At 42.8% G+C, this 21168-nt stretch overlaps 2 protein-coding genes across 11 annotated transcripts in view; both read left to right on the plus strand.

The window, feature by feature from the left end:
* The first annotated feature begins 528 nt into the window (after window positions 1–528).
* bud23 (BUD23 rRNA methyltransferase and ribosome maturation factor) lies at window positions 529–6708 on the plus strand. 2 transcript variants are annotated; one of them, XM_054793542.1, is made up of 12 exons: window positions 529–703; window positions 895–932; window positions 1184–1279; window positions 1562–1644; window positions 2177–2273; window positions 2349–2445; window positions 2904–2954; window positions 3033–3118; window positions 3224–3269; window positions 3335–3396; window positions 5400–5489; window positions 5588–6708. In XM_054793542.1, exons 1-12 carry the CDS (start codon window positions 659–661, stop codon window positions 5640–5642), a joined length of 846 nt encoding a protein of 281 aa, XP_054649517.1. In that variant the 5' UTR covers window positions 529–658; the 3' UTR covers window positions 5643–6708. The 2 variants fall into 2 exon arrangements, with proteins under 2 accessions (XP_054649517.1, XP_054649518.1); XM_054793543.1 differs by lacking the exon at window positions 5588–6708 and having other exon boundaries at window positions 5370–5490.
* Window positions 6709–6941: 233 nt separating this feature from the next.
* The window catches only part of stx1a (syntaxin 1A (brain)), a 65639-nt gene continuing 51412 nt past the window's right edge, over window positions 6942–21168 (plus strand). For 3 of the 9 annotated variants that reach the window (XR_008573098.1, XR_008573097.1, XR_008573095.1), the window contains exon 1: window positions 6946–7335. Coding sequence is in view for 5 of the 9 variants with exons in the window: in XM_054793536.1 (XP_054649511.1) it covers window positions 7306–7335 (30 nt within the window). In the remaining 4 variants the exon portion in view is untranslated. Of the gene's footprint in view, window positions 7336–21168 lie in introns of all 9 variants that reach the window. The other 6 variants (XM_054793538.1, XM_054793539.1, XM_054793536.1 and 3 more) reach the window with 5 other exon arrangements.

Genomic DNA, 21168 nt, shown 5'->3' on the forward strand with positions numbered 1-21168 from the left:
CGTTTGGACATTGGAAATAAGCCACTAAAATATCAACGACAGCATGCTTGTCAAATATCCTAAAGTAGCCCTTTCAACCTCCCAAAAATCTCTCCCAAAAATATATATATATATACTTGCTGACACTGGGCATGCGACACACTTTAAAGCATCACATGAACATGCATGTTTTAGGAATAGCAATGTATACCTATCCTGTCTTTATACTTGAATCATATTAATTGTAAAGTTCTAAAAATTTAAACGTAACATATTCACTACATAGGGTACTCAAAACTTAATACTGTCGCCGATACTGTTTCTGTGTTTTTTTTAATTGCATATACTAAACAATAATATTTGTTAAAATAAACAATAATTCTTTATAAGTATTTTGAAGTTTATTCAAGTATATATATTATCATTAATGTATCGTTTTATTTATTATTTCATTTTACATCAGCGAAAACTGGCGCACATACTCGTCTGTGTACGCAGATGGACAATAGGTGGCGACATACTAACTTTCCGACGAGAACTCGCCTTATCGTTCGACGAAGAAGCGTGTAGACCTGTCCTTCACGTGTGTTGAATTCTCAATTCTCATATCTGATATAGTGTAGAAAAAACATATTACAGTTTTTTCTTCAGATGCTAGCACATACACCAAGTAAGAAGCATGAGCTCCTGTCGACGACCAGAACACACGGCCCCTCCAGATGTGGTTAGTGACTTATTTTGTAGTGTGTTTGTAGCAGCTCGGCTAACAGTAGTTGTAATGTGAACTGCACGCCATGTTAACTAGCTAAGATTGGGTTGTTTTAGCCCCAATGCAAATGATATTGCATGCTTTTATATTGAAGGCACAGACGTGGACTGCGTGTTTTGAGGTTATTCTGATGTGTTCTCCCCTAGTTTTACAACGCAGAGGAGGCGAAGAAATACTCTCAGAAGTAAGTCTGGATGCTACATTCACGTCACCTTTAATGACTGATGTGTTGAAATCAAAATGACACCTCTTTGGTTTATTGCGACACGTTGACTTTATTCAATAAATTACTTGCAGTGTTTGCAGCAGCAATCTGTTATTTTCGGCATTCAATGTTTACATTTGTTTGTCTACGATTGTGTGTGTTTTTTTTAATCATGGCAAGTTTTGTGAGAAGCTGTAGCATGAATGTCTGGCTTTTTTGCTGTTTGTCAGCTCGCGAATGATCGAGATTCAGACTCAGATGTCTGAGAGAGCCGTGGAGCTTTTGAACCTGCCAGAGGGACAGCCGTGCTTTCTGCTGGACGTGGGGTAATTCATTGAAGACATGAAACTGTATATATATTCAAGCCTATACATGAATTCATCTTAACATCTATTGCTTTAACAATATGCTTCGTTAATACACGCATTGAAAAATATTAGGAACATCTCTCAGTATGATGTGGGGTAGTTGTACACTACTGCAAAGTATTATTGTAATATACAGTAATATCATATTATTTACATCTTTGGCCTCATTGAGGTGAGGTGCGTGTACGAGCCAAAACGATAACTTAATGTTTCCTTTGTGTTTTTTATTTTGTCACTCAGGTGTGGTTCGGGTCTGAGTGGTGACTACCTGACAGAGGAGGGACACTACTGGGTCGGAGTTGACATCAGCACGGCCATGCTGGGTTAGTGCTAACATTCTGTTCTAAAGATTATGACCTTAGACATCCAGGATTTTTGCGTAACACATCGGCCTGAATATAAGACAACCCCTCTTTTTTAAGGGGATTCAGACAAAAGTATAGTTTCAATATCAAATTGTAGACTACAACAGAAAATATATCATATTTCTTAGCCGCTTTACTGTTTGATGACTCAGCTTCATTGGTCACAATTATCTTAAAAATTAGCTTCATAACTCATCGTCCTCAGTTGTTTGTTAACTTGCTAAAAACGATTGAGACACTGTCAGCTGGTCTCTATGTCGCAGCTGCATCACTCCAGGGCACTGGTGTGTGTGTGTGAGGGAGAGAGAGAGTGACGGGGAGAAAAGCTCTGACTCGCTTGGAGAGAGGTTGTATTGCAAGCATGAATCTACTGATCTGCTGTATCTATCTATCTGCTTTCATCTCATCTGTCATCAAACAGTAAAAGTCGTTTGTAAAGATGCGAATTAGCATTATTTGTGTAGTTACTTATGTGTATGATCCGTTTCAGATGTTGCACTGGACAGAGAGGTGGAGGGAGATGTTTTACTGGGCGACATGGGCCAAGGCATGCCTTTCCGAGCCGGAACCTTTGACGGTTGTATTAGGTAGAGGATGTAACGCATCTTATATCAGTGGAATTATTTGGCATATATGTGTGTGATTGATTTGTCCTCTGTCAGTATTTCAGCTCTTCAGTGGCTGTGCAATGCTGACAAGCGGACACACAGTCCTCCCAGGAGACTTTATTCGTTCTTCAGTACGCTCTATTCTTCTTTGGTAAGTCTGATCCAGCATTTACTCTGGAACCTCTGAGGTTGAACACATATTTCTCCTTGCAGGCAATAATGTAAGTTGAAGTACAAACTTTAAATACCATTTTAACACGCCCAACTGTCACAGAAGTTACCCACTCTTAATTGTGAAGGATAACAGCAACAACAAAAAGGCTCATGCTGTCAATCATGAAGGCGTTATGTGTAGGGGAGTCACGTCACATGTGTGCCTCAATAATTTACAGAGTTAGTCCTTTTATGCTTGTCGAACCGAGCATGTGTCAGGTATAAGTGTCTGGAGTTAGAGCTCAAAAGGTCAATGCGATTTCAGTGGTGAAGGTTTCGGGAAAATTTGTGCTGAATTCCGAATTGTATGACTCGGTTCCACTGTTGTCAAAACATCCAGATACTGGATTGTGCAACAAAGGGCTCTAATGACTCCAGTTATTCTCCACCTTTCAGTCAAGAGGCGCACGAGCTGTTTTTCAGCTTTATCCAGAAAACTCTGAGCAGGTGAGCGCCAAGTATACGCAGGATGACTGTTTGAGGAAGTTGCGCCCCTTTGCTCAACCTCAATTTTCTTCCACTCAGCTGGAGCTGATCACATCACAGGCCATGAAGGCAGGCTTCAGCGGAGGCATGGTGGTGGACTATCCCAACAGCAGCAAAGCCAAAAAGTCAGTTGCTTGCCTCAGCAGGGCTTTTATTTTGACATGCAAGCTTCCTGTTAGCATTTGAAATGAGCTGTACTGTACTCGCGTCAATGTTGTGTTTATCTTCAGGTTCTTTCTGTGTCTGTTTGCTGGCGTGACCGGCGTACTGCCAAAGGTGAGAGGCAAACAATTTTAGTCTTTTTACTGCTTTACCATCTGTATAACGTTCGATCATCACAGGGCTTGGGGTCAGAAACTACAGATAGGACAGTTGCAAACCAGGTCCAGTATTCAGGACAAAGGTAACACTCACACGTACGCACGCATGCGCGCACACGCACACACAGATGCAATAACCTGCTATGCTAATCAGATTATGGATGTTTGATTAAACCCTGCAAGCCTCAAATCTTATTCTCTATTAAATTAAGAAGCCGCGTCAGGCTGAATGCACCAGAAGAAGATTGTCTTAATATATTTTAATTCAGTTTAATGTGAGTTTTTAATAGCGGAAAGGATGAGGTCACTTTGTGTGTGTCTGTGTGTGTGTTTTGAAATATGACCCGCTCTCTATCGTTTGCGTTGATATCCAGTCCGGTGAGTCCCTCCCTCTGCTAGTGAGATGGCAAAGTATAACATTCACGGGCCACTTAGTGCATATTTTGCATCATGTTTACGTGAACATTTATGCTGATAGGACAGCCAGCAATGTATTGTTACCTTAACAAGACTGTTGGCAGTCTGCTCAAGATGACATTTTTTTCCAACCAAAATAATAATATAACACCACCACCACTGGCTAGCGTATATTACCCACAGGGGTTTCAAAGAACAGATTCAACAAAAAATTGTCTACTATTCACAATTACAAATTAAACTGCATAAAAGTTGTCGGGCACTTCAATTCGGGCCGAGTAGTCATTGTGTGTTCCCTCGCTACATCGCAGCTCACCTTTTGCGGATTTGTCAAAGTGCAATTTTGCATATGAAGGCGTATTGTGTTCAGCATCCTTGTGGCGTATTGGGGCGATCTACCGGTGCTCTGTTGTATGCGTCATTGTAGTTAGAGGGTGTTTTATACTCCACCTCGTCTCAGTGTGTTTACCTGCCTGTACGAGCATATTAGGAACGCACAGTAGACAATAGCCGGCTAAATATAGAGCCACAACAGTCCTCATTGGCTCAGGGAGAACCCGTTCATTGTGTTCTGCATCCTGATTGGCTGTAGACCATTGTCAGTCTCTGTCGCGCCATCGCTAGCAAACTAGCTAACTGCGTGAGCTGCTTGCTAACTGCCAATAAACAATAGAAAAAGCAGCAGCAGCTAACCAGCAAGGAGTAGGACGAGGAGGACGACGGCTGGAACAATATGTTTTAGACGCTGTTTTAAAAACGCTACAGCCGAACAGTGCCACAAAGAAGCACGGTCAGACGAGTGAATACGTGTGAGTCACTTCATTTGTGTCCAACCTAGTAGATTGATCATTAAAATTCCAATGAAGTTACAACTTTGAGAGTGTTTAAAATGTGAGAAAATGATAATGCCTGTTTGACAAAAAGTGTATAAAGTGTATTGTGACGGGTTTTACGGCCTTAAAACATATAATAACTGTAAACAAAGTTGTCTACTTTGCAGATTTCACTTATTGCGGGCTACTTTGGGAACCTATCCCCTGCGATAAACGAGGGAACACTGTACATTCAATGAGTAGCTAACTACATAACTACATAACTAATAACTAATGCGCGTTGGTGGGTGTTACATGGGGCGTGGCTTCCATGCTCTGAGCAGGAAGAGGGAGAGAAATTATGCTTGAAGCACGTTCGAAAGTTAGGGCATTTAAAGCTGCCCCGTAACGGTTGCACACAGTCCCTTTTTAAATGGATTTAGGTCACATCATTAGGGGTGTCAGGAGAGTTAAAAACATGCTATTTATGTCTTGTGTGTGTCCCCTGAGGGTGGTCAAAATAGGGTTGTTTTTTAAATTATTATTGTCGCCCGGTGTGGCTGATGAACAACCGTCCTGCATAACAATAGCTGTCATGATATATGAAAGTAAATATTTAAGTTAAAAATGAAAAACAACAATAAGAATTGGGCATCAGGCCTCAGAGAGTACAGGTTCTGTCGTACTTGGACTCATGAAGCCAAAGGCCAAGAGAAAACCAACCATAGGTCGATGTCTTGCCTGACGTAAAACCCTGTCAGGTGGGTTTTCCTGCCTTTTACATTAAAATATTGTCATACCACAATGTTGTTTTGTTTTTTAAAAAGATACCAATCACCGCCATTCTCCCTGTAAAGATGCCGTTTCAAAAACATGAAGGGTAAATCGGTAAAAAAGGGCCGTGATTGGATCTTGGAGAAGAAGGAGAGGAGGCGGAGACAAGGACGGTATGTGTTTGATTGTGATTTACTTTAGTATTTGTAATTTACTTAGTTTTGGCTTTGTGTGTCACTTATGTGTGTGCGTGTTTGATGGCGTCCTACAGGGAGGTGCGGGCTGACACCAAATACACAGGACGTCAGAGGAGACCTCATTTCTAGCTGTGACTCATGCGGCTGGGCCTTCATTTGCAATCACACACACACACACACACTGATGCATGTGCACGGTCACGTCGAGAGTGTATTACACAGTCTTTTTAATTCCAATAGATGGGATGTGCCAGAGGAAGAGACATTTAGCCTGTTTTCTTTTCAAGCTACAGTGAGGTGGGTGTGCATGTGTACGTACGCATGCGCGCCACAACATCAGGCTAACATCCTAGTCTAATTGAATCAAGTACAAGAGCTAGACTACAAATTTTATGTGTTCTTAAAAAGAAGCTGTTATAAACAAACAACGAGAATACATTTTGTCTGCACATACAAATCTGCAACTATGAATCCCATACAACAAACACTCATGGTGGTGTTCACTGTTCATATTTTGTCTGTTAACAGTAAAGTACCATACAGTCCAGTTTGTTCTGGCAATGTGTACTAATCACAAAAATGAAGAAGCTATGGTTTGCAGATAAGGTGATGCTGTTATTAAACACCAAAGTTCAACCCCCATACGTCGGGTGGACTTGAAATTTCTCACACAGCTCAAGGCGCTCTAACAAAACACCCACTGTAACTTTCGGGTGTTTAGGCAAATCGCCGCAAAATGTGGAACACATCTTTAGGAGACTGACAAGCACATGCTTGTCAAATTTGAGCAAGATTGTTTGAAAAAACATGGCCGCCATTCCAGGGGTGGACTTGGCAACCAATTGCCCGTAAGTCATTGACCATTTGATGATTGTCAACCTTTGAGGAGGTCTGTTTTAGATGGATGCTAACACATCCTACAAAGCCTTTTGAGCACAACTCATAGGGGCCATCACAAATGTCATTAAGGTCGTGCAAAAATTGAGGACACCCCATTGGGTAAGGACTGTACAGTATATGGAAGATAGTTAAACAATGTGGAATAACTTCATTATTAACCAGATTGCACTGTTTAACTCTCTACTGTTATGGTACATAACACAATAAATAAACAATCCACTGGATTGTTTTTTTCTACAATGCATTTCTCTTCATAAAGCTGCCATTTTTGCATCTGTAGTACTGCACTTCATTGTGCAGGTGTACCTCATGATATGGTTTAAATTAAAGCAGTCACAAACCTTTGTTTTTCTATAACGGCTGTCCCACGTAACAAAATCATGACTTCATTAAGTCATCAGGACGTTTGACGTCTTACTCTGGAGTGTCGTGCCCAGTGGCCGGCGGAGGGCGCTGTGCACCAGGACACTGTGCACAAAAAGCACCTGGGCGTTATCTCTGAGCGACTTCGATCGATAGTCAATTTTAACCCAGTTTCACAGCCGACCAACCCCTCTGTTCTCGGCCAGCTGTCTCTCCAAGTGGGTTTTTTCAGCTACCCATGTTTGACAGGAACCAGGAGAGCACAACAGGTTCTTACGAAAAGGTGTCCATTGGTGGCGGATCGAGGAAGTTGAAGGGTGTGTAATGGGTTAACGGCGGAAAGGCCTCGGTCCAATCATCCTGTCATCAGAACCAAAGAGCAGGAAGAACAAGAGGACCATAAATCAGCGGCCAGTGTAACCGCCAGACGCGCATCCTCAACCCGCTTGTTGGTGCGTGTTGTCTCGGTGTCCGCTTCCAACATCCTCTCCATCACCAAATAAGACAAGAGTGACAAATTCCAGACGCCATGAAGGACCGCATGCAAGAACTTCGACATGTAAGTTGGGGTTTTATTGTCTTTTCATTCACAACTGCTAAGAATGGATGCGCGTGAAAGTGATGTGAAGAAGCAACAGTTGTTTTTAATCCACGAAAGTATCTGTTCCTAGAAACACACTTTAAAATAAGATGGTACTTTTCTTTAGCTGTTTGAGTATAGCTTCCAAATATGCATGTTCCCCTCCTGTGTGATTGAATCCCGGTGTGTGCGTGCAAGTGTATGTGGTTTCATCGATCCACGCAATTACACAAGAGAATTGGTCCCACGCCGCCCATTTCACCTGCTAAATGTCCTCAGAGCGCTTTTCCTAAAGTCAATTCTAATATCTAAAAAAAAACGATTAAAGGTACTCGCACCGAGCACTTTGTGTGATATAGGAGTCGTTTAGAAATGACTTTCGTGTTAAAATGGTGACTCGAGGTATCATTACATTAGTTTGACTTGGCAATAGGGACTCACTGGAGACATTAAGGACACATGTCTTATCAAAGCCAACATCATATTTTGGGTGTCGTTTGCAGCGTAGTTTTTACATGATTGAACAAGTATCTTAGAAACAACTTTGAGTATGATGTAATATATTGTAAACCACAACATATTGTTAAAAACGATTATGACAGCAGCACGCTGCTGATTTTAAGGAGCGACTGCAAAAGTGCTAATCAAAGATCCTCTATATGACTGGAGCGATCGGATGTTTTTAAAGACATACTGCTAGTGGTACGCGAGTAAATTGCAGGGGGTACGTAGAAACATTTAAATTCCAAGAAAATATTCCCAGTCATTTCATATTAAGACAGACAATAAAATGGAATGTGCGCATAATTAGTTTCCCCAGGGAGACAATAACCTGTGGCACAGCTGCGCCAAAAATAACAATTGTGTTACATTCTACTTTTGGAGAATGATCAATGCATAAAGGGCGCAGTGGCCTAATGGTTAGCATGTTGGCCACACAGTCAGGAGATTGGGAAGATCTGGATTCGAGTCTTTGTTGGGCATCTCTGTGTGGATTTTGCATGTTCTGCCCGTGTGGGTTTTCTCCGGGTACTCCGGTTTCCTCCCACATTCCAAAAACATGCATGTTAGGTTAATTGGCGACTCTTAATTCACAGTTATGAATGTGAGTGTCAATGGTTGTTTGTCTATATCCTGCCATTGACTGCCGACCAGTCCAGGGTGTACCCCGCCTCTCCCCCGAAGCCAGCTGGGATAGACTCCAGCATAACCGTGACCGTAGTGAGGATAAACAGCATAGACCAATACGTATAAGTGAGGGGCTACTCATGGTATGACAAAAGGGCTCTGAGGCTACAAAAGACAAAAAAAGGTTGGGAAACGCTATATGACCGCAGTGCTCTGCTGTTTTTAAGGACCGACTATAAAAGTGCTCATCAAAGATCCTCTATATGACAGGAGTGTTCTGTTGTGACCTACTGCAAAAACACTCATCAAAGATCCTCCATATGACAACAGCTGTCTGCTGTTTTTATGGACCAACTGCAAAAGCGCTAGTCAAAGATCCTCTGTGTAACAGGAGTGCTCTGCTGTTATTAAGTACCATCAGCAAAAACACGAGACAAAAATCGATCTTTGTCTCTTGAGGACCCTCAAGAGTGTTTTGCTGTATTTTGGAAACTGGTGTCAAAATGCTAGTTTGCTCCCATGTTGAGAACTGTCATCCACGGACCTTATTTGGCCCACGGGCTGGCAATTGAAGAGCTCTTCTCTAGCCCGATAACAATAAGGAAACAGCGAGCATGTTATCTGTCAGTTTGCTCAACGTGATGTACTGTATGTGTGTGTTTTCATACACGTGTGTTCGCGGTAAAGTGGCCATTTTGAGATCTGTGTAATTGGCAGTTAAGCTGGCTGAGGGAGAGGAGGAAACAATTTATGGCTGTGCAGTTTTCAGTGAGCATCTTGCTATGAATTGGCCTCTCGGGAGACAACATAGCTCAGCCAACACTTTGTGTGTGTGTGTGTGTGGTTTAGAGAGGCGTGTCCTGCAGCCTGCCATGCTGCCTCTTCACATTGCTGAAAAGATGCATTTGTATTACAGAGAGACCAATAGCCACTTACTGCCAGGTGATACCATCAGGCCATTTTTATATTATGTGAATAATCGCAGTGATCGACATGTTCTTTAATTGATTCATGCTTGTTCTGGGTTAGGGGTAAGCTGGAGCCTATCCCAGCTGACTTCAGGGCGAGATACGGTGTACACTCTGAACTGATCGCCAGTCAATCCAACTGCAATACATTTGTAGAGGTGGGTTGCAGGGGTTTCTAGATGATGTCATAGTCTACTTTGCATAATTGGCCATGACGCATGTGTGCGTAGTTGTAATTGACGATGTAGGAGAGAGGAACAATGTGGGATAGACAAAGTGAGTAAAAAAAACAAAACAAAAAAAAACCTGAAAGCAAAGCAAGAATGTTTAGATATGTTTAGAATTTTAAAAAAATGTCACAACCAAGATGGCGCCGCTTGTGAGTGCTTTTAGATGTACACATCAGCACCCACAGCTCGTTGAGAAGAGCGATACATGTTTTCATGTCAGTCTCTCACAGTCTACAGCAGGGGTCACCAACGGTTTTCCTCGTGAGAGCTATTTTTACAAAATAAAAATGGCCAAGAGCTACTCATTTTTGTAACATTTATTTTCAGAGCTTATTTTAAACCCAAAAAAAGCAAATATGCTTGTTTTACCAGAACATTAACAAAATGCTGGTGTCCACAACTCACATTTTGTATTTCAGAATGCATTTCTTTCTACTGTTCTTTCATTATTAACTGAAAACCTGAATGAAAAGCAGGCTTGCGGGCACCTCTTGTGGTCGTGGGGGGCTACCTGGTGACCGCGGGCACCACGTTGGTGACCCCTGGTCTACAGTAACACCAGAAAATGTTGCTAGATTTGTCGCTTTGTCAAAAGAGGAGTATCTGGAGGGGTCTCGATGCATGCTAAATATACATGCAGTCCTCATGTTCCGTGACTGTGATGCAAGTCATGATTTGGCGTGATTGAGAACGTGTAACTAAATGAACTCCTATGTCACTCGCACTGAACACAGAACACATGAAAGACTTATAAAATGCAACAACAAAAACATGAAATACAAGAATTAAATGACGCAGTAATAACATGTCCTTACTTCCGTCCCTGTGCTCGTCTTGCACACTGCGGGGGCGTTACAAGGAGTGAGAGACAGGCTTATTGGGAGGAAGAAGTCTGAATAATGAGACTGCTACACTTCTTATGCTGTTGTCACTGTCCATTTCATAGGAGCAGATCCGTCCACATGTTCATGAATAGCATCTTTATCCTTCATGATGGTGGTTGCATTTCAGCAGCCTGGACGGGGCATGCAGCAAATGTTGATTTCTCCACTCAGCATCTTACGACGTCCAATTTCAGTTTAACTTTCACTTTTACTCGCTGCCACCAGACGAGTGTGGCTCACTTAATAGTTAAAAAGAACATGAGTGACGTTGTCCTTCCTCGCAGTGTATTGACGCGACTGTGTTAGACCGCCAATGTATTCATCCGCCTACATATTATTCCGCCGCTCGCACTTAACTACTGTGGTTGTCGTCGTCTTTTTTTGCAATATTAATAATTAAAGGCAGTGTGTACGGAAGCACGGAACGGCGAAACTCTGAACGCCATAAACCGAGGACCACTTGTAGCGACACAGTGGCTAAGTTGACAGCACTGATGCTTCCTGCTAGGTAGGCTTATCATCTGGCAGACCAGGTGCTTATGAGGTGTGTTACGGATGTGAAACACTGCATTTCACTCTCACATCCACAGCCAGAGACAATTGAGAGTCTTTGGTTAACCTAACATGCATGTTTTGGACTGTGGGAGGAAACCAGAAAAGCACTACCAGGGAGGCAGTCATTTATTTTGGTGGCCAGATTTTGGTGCCTTTTTGACCCAGTTGCCGCAACAACCGCTTCTGGTCAGGGTCCAAACTAGAGCAGCAAGTCCTCCATGAGTGAGTCAGCTTGACAGGAAGAAGAGTGAGGAGGCGGTGCAGGTCAACACATGGAGGCTCAGTCAGTGTCCATCTGGACTCAGCAGAATGGTTTACATCAGTGTGAATGGCAGGCAGGTAGTGTTCTGTCCATGGAACGGGTATTGATACCCCCGACAGGTCTTTCCAGACAGGGACATCCTGTTAAACCTCTCCCAGATCAATCATCTAATCTACAGCAAAGCCAGGTCCCTACTTTTTGGACATTATATGACACATGGCTGCAATATCCACAGTGCTGTACATGTTCTAATGTTACTCTCCAAACGTTAATTGTTGGAAACAACCCTAAATTTTGTATGTGTCACTCAAAATGGTCGATGTAGCTGAAGTCAAAGTTCAAACGGGCACAGTGCAAATTCAGTGTCCTGGTTCTCCTTGTCAAAATTGTCAACTGTCAGAGCCCTACTGATTGTGAATGATGCGATGTTGAGCACAAGATGGCCGAGGTAGCTAAAGTCAAAGGTCACACTGTTAGAGGTTCCTTTTGCTGGCTCTACCGTTCACAATTTCTCTTCAGACCTCCTTTAGTGTCCTTACTTGACCCTAGAACCGGATTGATTTTGAATGATGTGATGTTTTTAGATACTACACTACTAGCTGCAATTGTCAACCACTCCCCAAACTTCCTTTGTTGTCCTTACTTCATCCAAGAACCCTACTGATTTTTAATGATATGATGTCTCGCTCAAAAACTGGGGTAGCTAATGTCAAAAGTCAAAATCATGTCATGTTAATCACAACATGGCTGAGGTAGGACATGTCAAAGGTTGAAGTGGTAGATGTTGGTTTTCATGGCCCATCAGTCACTATTGTCAGCCGCTCTCCTAAATTGCATTGTTGTCTTTAATTGATCAATGGACCCTACTGATTTAGGCTCATACCCGACACAAGATGGCCACAGCAGCCATAGTAGATTTTCAGCTGCAATAACCAACCGCTTTCCAAGCTTTCACTGTTGATTCAAGAGCGCTACTGATTCTGGCTGATATTGGCCATGTGGCTACCACACACTGTTTTAGTGTCATTGTGTGTTTGTTCATCGTACGTACTGAACTGAACACATTTCGGCATAAAAAACCAGGCTCACAAACTAAACCTGAGGCGACTGTGCCCTTTTGGCAGGAAATGAGATTTAGCATTTGCATATACAGTAGATGCGTACGCTCCATCCGTAGCTTACTACACACCTGCCCATCGCCTTGGCGCCTCCAGTCGCACGCCGTCTCTTCGCCCCGAAGCTGCCAGTCTTGATAACAAACTCGCTCCACTCCCCCTGTCACCTGGACCGAGCGCTCCCCTCGAGCCCAGCGGTAGTTTTGTGACAGATGGTGCTGATATGATGTGTGATTGTCAGCTTTTATCAGGCCACTAAAGCCAAAGTTGATGAGCTTATTACGGATTTCTCCCACTGCAGGGATCACCATCAATCATGTGGTTATCATTCTGCCGCTGTGAGTTTTTCTTTTTTCATATATTTTTATGAACACCGCATCTCAAACAGATCATTCCTCCTCATGTCTTGCGTGAACCTTTTCCTCTCACTAATGACGACTTCCTCCATTGTTTAGTTTTTTTCCTATAGGTGAATTATCACATGCCTGCCTTATCCCCCCCCCCCCCCCCCCCCCCCCGCCCCCCCTCCTTTTTGTTTCCTGTGTGCAGCCTTGTTGTCAGTGTTAGCTCAGGCGGCACGTTGTGTATACTCACTGTCACTGCCTGTTTGGAGCAAGAGTGACACATTAACTAATAGAATGGACGTGATGCACCCACTCTGAGCTTGTGTGACTTTGGCCTTGGCCACACAAGCTGCTATTTTAAAACCTATATTTTTCCATGCATCTTGGCCTTTAAATTCTCTTTTTCTGAAAACTGATCTTGTTCGTTGTTTTGTTAACTTAATATTAAAATTTGATACTCAGAAGCAAGATACCAGTCCACAGGTTTGATGTTCTTTTCCATGATGTACCATTGTAGCCTTATATAACATATATAACAATAAGATCGCTCGTTTTCCTAGTGGCACAATTCCAATCAAGCCCTTTAATTAGTAAAATATACAACAAACAAAATGCACACCAGCATGGTCTTACAGCCGTGCAGCAAGGGCAAAGTTGAATGCAGTGTTTCCTCGTTTATCGCGGGGGATAGGTTCCCAAAATAGCCCACAATAAGTGAAATCCGTGAAGTAGCCAACTTTTTTTTACACAATGATTATATGTTTTAAGGCTGTAAAACGCCTCACCATACACATGATCAACCTACAGGTAGAACACAAGAAATTAAGTCACTCAAGCATTTTTTTTGTTGTTCTGGCACCGTTCCGCTATACTCTAGCATTTTTGTATCCTTGTTAAAAAATATTGCTGCAGTCCTATGAACCAAGGATACACTTACAAGCTTACAAGCTAGCAAGCTAGCGATGACACGGGAGACAGGCAGGGCGGCGCGAAGGAGACTGATTGACAACGGTCTACAGCCAAACAGGACGCAGACAACAATGGGCGGTGCAGACAGACGAGAGAGGGAAGAGAGACACTCAACTTGCCACAATGCAGTTCTTCTTAAAGGGCCAGGCATATATATATATATATATATATATATACCTATAAAAGTGCCTCACACACACACTTGTAGAACCAAATCTTATCACGTCTTACTGTGGTAACCCCTAATGCCAATAATTAATTTATTTAATCAAATAAATAGCTGGTACAGTTTGCAGTAGAGTAAATATGCACCTCCGGTCACTATATGTGGTTGGTGAGTGGTAGTGTGCAGTATTACGCAAAAACATTTTCACAGAGAGGCATATGGACCAGGGAAGAAGACAATAAATATTGGTTCAGATATGGATAAAGGTGCGGATTGATGGGTTTACATATAATATTTGCCGTAAGCTTGCTTGTTTTCTTCTACTCCTAACTTGTTAGAAGTGGGATTCAAGACCGTGCCCGCTAATTGGACGATGACCTGAATGTGGCTTCCTGATGATTTGTTAGCCAGATTAGGTAAAAATGTTATGGTTCATTTCCACAAAACTTTGTGGAAGGATGGCGCAGTGTGAGTGCCACAGAGCGGGGCCCCTGCCCCACACCCCTCCGTGCATGGAGGAGGAGAGGCACTCAGTCTAGGGCCCCTATGATTGATGATGGAAGCGCGGAATCGGCCAATAAAAAGGGAATCTACTGTTAAATGCGGAATCTTGCAGAAATTGACAGTGTGAATGAATTGCTGTAACTGTGAGAAGGAACGTTGGTGTGGGGAAATATTTCCCCGCCGGACAAATCATTCATAGCGGCGTGTCCTCACAAACACGAACCAGCACCCTCCTGAACTAAACATGTTGAGGTGGCAAACGGAAACATGGGCTAAGTCGGCAAAAGCTGGGTTAGCTTATTTTAGCGGAGCATGCTAATGCGGCTGTGTGTGTGCCGCTCTGGCCGTATGAGTTGTGCTTTAGTGCTTGTTAATGTCACCGAGCGTTTTAGGTTGGCCGCTGACTTTGTGCAAGTTGTTTGTATAAAATAAGGACAGCCACAGCTGCAAGAGGCACTCGGATGTGTTTTCAACACACATCACACTTCCGGTGGACCAGCAGCGCTGCGCTTGTTCCCCACCGTGGGTCAATGCCATGTATGCGTTCACATCCATACATTATTCATTAAAGTGTGAGAGGCTACTTAATTACATCAATGAGCCATGAAATGAGTGTGACCGATCCCTGAATGGCACGAGCGGTGTGTGTTTGCAAATGACATTTACATCGACGGCTGATATCTGCTGGCTGCTTTCACGCTAAGCGGAGCCACTGAGCCGTGGTATGAGCCACCTTATACTTGTATACTGGAGATCAAGTAATCTGTTTGTTTGTGATAAATGCCGATACTTGTACACTCCTGATCAAAAATCAGCACTTCAAAATGCAAAAAAAGAAATGGGACTGCGACAAAAAAAAAAAAAAATCGAGTGAGCAATTTACTGTAAAATAGCATTAAAGTGAAAAATGACTTATTTTTCATGTTTAGCTTTGGCTCTGCTAAGTGACATTGAGCTGAGCTGACCTCATTCAATTGTGAAGTTGTACCTAATAAAGTGTCCAGTAAGATGAAGTGGTTGTGTTTGAGGTCCAGCTAAAATGATGTTTAGATGGTTATGGAGAACCACGATGGGCTGGTATAGAGTATAGTGTCCATGCTGTATGGGTCTGCTGCTCTAATGCTTCTCCAGTGAGGATCAAATCTGGAGGATGGAGCACAAAAGACGATTAGAACTGGAGGACATTGAGTTGGTTTGTCAGGGAGAGGACACACACACATGCACACACACATTAACTGTGTGCTGCTGTGCCTTATGTCTTCTCCCACCCACATGATTCTTCCTCCTTGTGGAGCTGCTGAAGCCTCCATGCTGCGGGTAGGCAACCCGGCCTGACAGAAGCATCTTATTCAACTTTGGTCAGATATGCTCTCTGGAATGTAAAACATCTTTGCCTGAAAAGACTTTAGACACCATTTATGACCGTATGATGATTCATATAACCCAGGCATGTCTGCCTGTTCACATACACTCCTGATGAAAATCTTAAGACCGGTTGAAAAATTTGCTAGAATTTGCATTTTGCACATTTGGATCTTAATGAGGTTTTAAGTAGAGCTACAATATGCAAAAACAAGAAGGGGGAGTGAGACAAAAAGCATTCAGAAAAAGTCATTTGTTGAAAACAACAATGAAACTAAAATAGGCTATTTATCAGCTGATCAAAAGACCACAGGCTATAAAAGCCTAAATATGCTCAAAATGTTCATTTTCTGTCAGGAATTCACACTGGCATGCCCTCCTGATGTCTAAAGCTAAGAAGCTTTCTCTTTTTGAACATGGTCGGCCTCTCACAGCGTGCCATTGCTGCGACAAAACTGCCCGTTTAGACTGTGCCAGGGAGCATCAAACATGGGACATTGAAAGGTGGAAAAAAGTTTTCTTCTTTTGATGAGAAAAAATGTAACCTTGACGGTCCAGATGGCTTCCAACGTTACTGGCATGACAAGGAGATCCCACCTGAGATGTTTTCTACCCGGCACAGTGGAGGGGGGGGTCCATCATGATGTAGGGTGCTTTTCATTCAGTGGAACACCGGAGCTTCAGGTGGTGCGGGGTCGTCAAATGGTGGCTGCTTACGTGCAGATGTTGCAGTGGGCATCCCTCATGACTGAGGGCCCTCGTCTGTGTGATAACAGCTGGATTTTTCACAGGACAACGCTGCAGTTCACAATGCTCGCTTGACCAAGGACTTCTTCAGGGAGAAAAACATCAGTCTTTTGGACCATCCTGCATGTTGCCCTGATTTAAATCCCATAGAGAACATTTGGGGATGGACGGCAAGGGAAGTTTATGAAAATGGCCATCAGTTCCAGACAGTTGATGCCCTTCGTGAAGCCATCTTCACCACTTGGAGCAATGTTCCCACTAGCCTCCTGGAAACACCCACATCAAGCATGCCCAAACCAATTTTTGAATTGATTAACAAGAACGGTGGAGATACTCATTACTGAGTCCCACTGAGAAATGTTTTGTTCTGGTTTGGAGAGTTTGTTATTTTTTGAGCGATGGTCTTAAACTTTTTTAATTGTTGTTTTCAATAAATTACTTTTTCAAAGTGCTTTTTGTCTCACTTCCCCTTGTTTTTGCATATTGTAGCTCTACTTAAAACCTCATTAAGATTAAAATGTGCAAAATGCAAATTTTAGCAATTTTTTAACCGGTCTTAAGATTTTGATCAGGTCCGTACACTTCATTTTAAGAGCATCAGCGTTACCCTTTCCGGTAATTATGTTTCTGAAATATTCACTAAGAGATGTGGTTTCTCTTTGCAGCAAAACAGACTTCAAACCTTATTGGGAGTGTTCGTTGTTGTTTTTCACACCTACAGTACGTATGGCTTCCTGGTCCCCCTTGTTAGCCGTGCTGCTCCCTGCTTGGGTAATGATCCTGCCTGCTTGGGCCGGCGTCACTCACTCATGGAGATGGCCCAGCAGCGTAAACACAGCCTTCTGCAGTGTGGCTGCTGCTGTGGCTCACTGCCATCAACACTTTTGTCACCTGTCGATGGTATATATTTTTATAGTTGCCTTGTGCAGAGAAATTACAAGAAGGCTTGATTTAGTTCTGTTTATAAATTCAGCCCTTCTACATAAAGTGAAGCCACAATGAATGTGTGCCCACAGTGTAGGTTCTTTGGGTTCTGTGATGTTACTGCCAGTTGATCCCCCAGGATTATAGACTTTAGACCTCAGCGTGTGTAGGCGCTAAAAGCCCCGAGGGCTTGAACAAGTTAAGTCGTGGAAATGTCTTATTTTACACAGTGGGCTGTTAGTAGGTTACCTGTATTTTTATAACTTTTTTACATAAATATACATTCACCAGACTAGTCTGCTGATTAAACGTGCATCTTTCACGAGAATATGACCACACAGCTTTGCAAATAATGCAAACTAACTCATGTATATCTCTCTTATTCATCTACCACAGGAAACATTCATAATGAACAGCTCAATATGTGTGCGAGTGTGCAAACATACATTATGAATGTTCCTTTGCTGTATTATGACAATAAATCTGCTTCTGCTCTCCTTCGCGCAACTGGCACAGATTTGAGTCATCTTTAATGCAGAAGGTGTCTGGGATTGGCTTTAATACAAAGATGCAGGAAGCTGTTGTACTTTTAATATACAAGTAGAAGCACAAAAGGATAATAATGAAGTCAAGCCCGCATGGGTTCACGTCTCTGCTCTTCACAGATGGTCTCCAACGTAGCCTCACAGCAAACCGATACAGGAACACACGCTGCTGTCACTATTACTTCTTAGCAGCTTCCAATAATTACTATGTTGCCCTGCTTCTCCTCCCCTTTTTGTTTTCCCCCCCCACCCCTTTCCAGTGTTGACATCATCCCGCTCATGAGATGCCAGTTTTATCTCTCGCTCGCTCCCAAATGGGCTGTATTTCATTGGTTCATTGAACGCCTGTTTGAACTGCATGTGCAAGCGCGCCTTCTGTTTTGATGGAGCGACTCCCTTCTGGCAAGTCTCCCATCGAATACACAACACCATCATAACCAGGTCCTTCCTCATAACTGCTTTTCTCACCTACAAAGTCAGCTGGGATAGGCTCCAGTATACCCCTGCCTCTCACGCTTCCTCCCCACTGACACCTCACTGTCCTTCCCCAAGGGGGGTCACCCTACTATTTGAGAAGCACTGACAAACACACTTAATGCAACACACCAGTATGTTTATTAACAGACACTTAATAAAATCATCGTCCTTTGAATTCACATAGACTTATATACACATCTTGTCTGTCCATTCACATACACACATAACGCTAACATCAGCCTATCCATTCACATACACATGATGCATCCACTGACACTTGATACAAACGTCTTTCTGTCCATTCATGCAGTCGTTCCATTCAGTCTAGACAGTCCATTCACATATGCATATTATTTCAGAGACCCGTTTGTCCATTCTCGGATACTTCAGTGGCCAGACACCATGAGAGCAATTGATGTGTTTGTGCTACACCACACAGCAACTTATCAATGCTGATGTTTTCACCAATAAACAGCCCCATTGTTAATCGTGTGTATGTGACAGGGGACAACACTCTTGATTCTGAAGGCCCCGGGCAGATTACATTTATATGGCAACACAGAGCTGAACTCTGATTGCACAAAGAACATACGAAACTACATACAATGCTGCTAAATGAAAATAACTAACTGTAAATTAATTAATAGAATTTCATGGAACAAATACTAGTTGTAACTGTATAAATGTAGGTCAGTGCTTCTGCCATTTTTTTTAGGCCAGCAGAGGCGGCTTTGCTGTCCCTTGCTGCACATCACTGCCACACATTAATTTATTTGTGGCGGCCTGCCACTAATAAAATAAACATTACTGACATGCACACGTAACGCAAACCACCGCTTGTCATGAGGGTCACGGTGAGCTGGAGCCTACCCATGCGCAAGACAGCCTGGACTGGTTGCCAGTCTGTCAGAGACAAACAACCATTCATACCAATTGACGTACACGCTTAAAGCAAATATTCAGTCGCATGGACATAACAGAAAACCTTTTTTGTCCATTGATGTAGACTTAATGCAGACATGTCTATCCTTTCACATCAAAACATAATGCAAACTTATGAGAGGGGAAAAAAAGTCATTGAGGCTCAGATGTCAGGGACCTAAGAGCAGGCAATGACTTGTATGTGACAGTGCCCTTGTGCAGTTTTAGCTCAGAGCTAAGTGTGTGCTGAGTATATGGTCAGTTAAGCCCAACCCCCCAGGTGGAGTCAAGAGTGCAGCACTGTGCAGCATGTTCTCCCCCAGCATCTTTGTGGATCAGCAGGAGCGTTGGATCCGGAGGGCGTGTTGGAGGCTCTCCTCTCTTCCTCCTCCTCCTCGCCACTCAAAGCAGAAGCAGACCAAAGCAGGCTTTTCTCTGCAGGATTCACAGCAACTCTGTGTGGAGGCTGAGCACACAACTGATGCTCCCCCCTTGTGGGAGCTCATACTCACTCCCTTTGTCGTCGTGTGTTTCTAAAGACCTTTTGCCAGCAAACCGTATAGATTCTGTTGCATTTCTAAGATCATTAAGTTAATTATAACATTGGTTGGCATCCTTTCTTTAGGGTACCAGTTGCAGTAGAATGGTACTTATTTGGTGGACAACTGTTTCTGGTACATGCGGTTGCCCTTGCTTATACTGGACTCTTATTGGACAGGAAAGAATGTGTGTGTGTGTGGTGTTAGTTTTTAAGTCTATTTGGCATCAAGTTGTTACCGATTAGAATGCCTGTGAAGAGCTTCCCCCAAAATAAGAGCTGTGGCACCTCAAGTAATGTGTAAAAGTGGAATGAATCCTTGATGTGTCACCTCTTATCCAAGGCATAAAATGCCTTCGTGAGGCCCTGTTGGATTAAAAAGGAGTTTGAGTGGGTTCAGCTTGTATTCGTGTAACGACAGCGGCGCAGCATTCCTGTCACTTGATTTGTCACAGTTGACTTGTCAACAGCTCTCGCTCAAGTCTGTTTTTTTTTTTTTTAATTCCTTACATCATAAACAGCTGCAACAATCATTTTTTTCATGAAAAAAGGGTGACCTTTTTTTGTTACTAAAAGTTTTGTGAGGGTACGGTATCGGTATCGGGCCATGGGTCATTTGTACCGGGCCACACAAAGAAAAAATTATTTTCATTATTTCATTTTTTTTATGTTTTATTTTGAAAAGTGGCCGGATTCTCTCTGTTACATCAGTCTCACTTGACACACGTCCATTGTGCGTGTGCTAACTTTATCTCAGGGGTCACCAACGTGGTGCCCGCAGGCACCAGGTAGCCCCCCACGACCACATGAGGTGCCCGCAAGCCTGCTTTTCATTCAGGTTTTCAGTTAATAATGAAAGAACAGTAGAAAGAAATGCATTCTGAAATACAAAATGTGAGTTGTGGACACCAGCATTTTGTTAATGTTCAAGCATATTTGCTTTGTTTGGGTTTAAAATAAGCTCTGAAAATAAATGTTACAAAAATGAGTAGCTCCTGGCCATTTTTATTTTGTAAAAGTAGCTCTCACAAGGAAAAACGTTGGTGACCCCTGCTTTATCTCATGCCGCACAGATAGACTACTACTGTATTTTTACCATTTTTCTTTCACCTCATATTTGGTGTCAAATGCTGATACTATGTGGGAATGCATAAAGGTAAGTTTTGATGACTT

This window comes from Dunckerocampus dactyliophorus, chromosome 12 (assembly GCF_027744805.1).
Source record: "Dunckerocampus dactyliophorus isolate RoL2022-P2 chromosome 12, RoL_Ddac_1.1, whole genome shotgun sequence".
In the NCBI taxonomy this organism is placed as follows: domain Eukaryota; kingdom Metazoa; phylum Chordata; class Actinopteri; order Syngnathiformes; family Syngnathidae; genus Dunckerocampus; species Dunckerocampus dactyliophorus.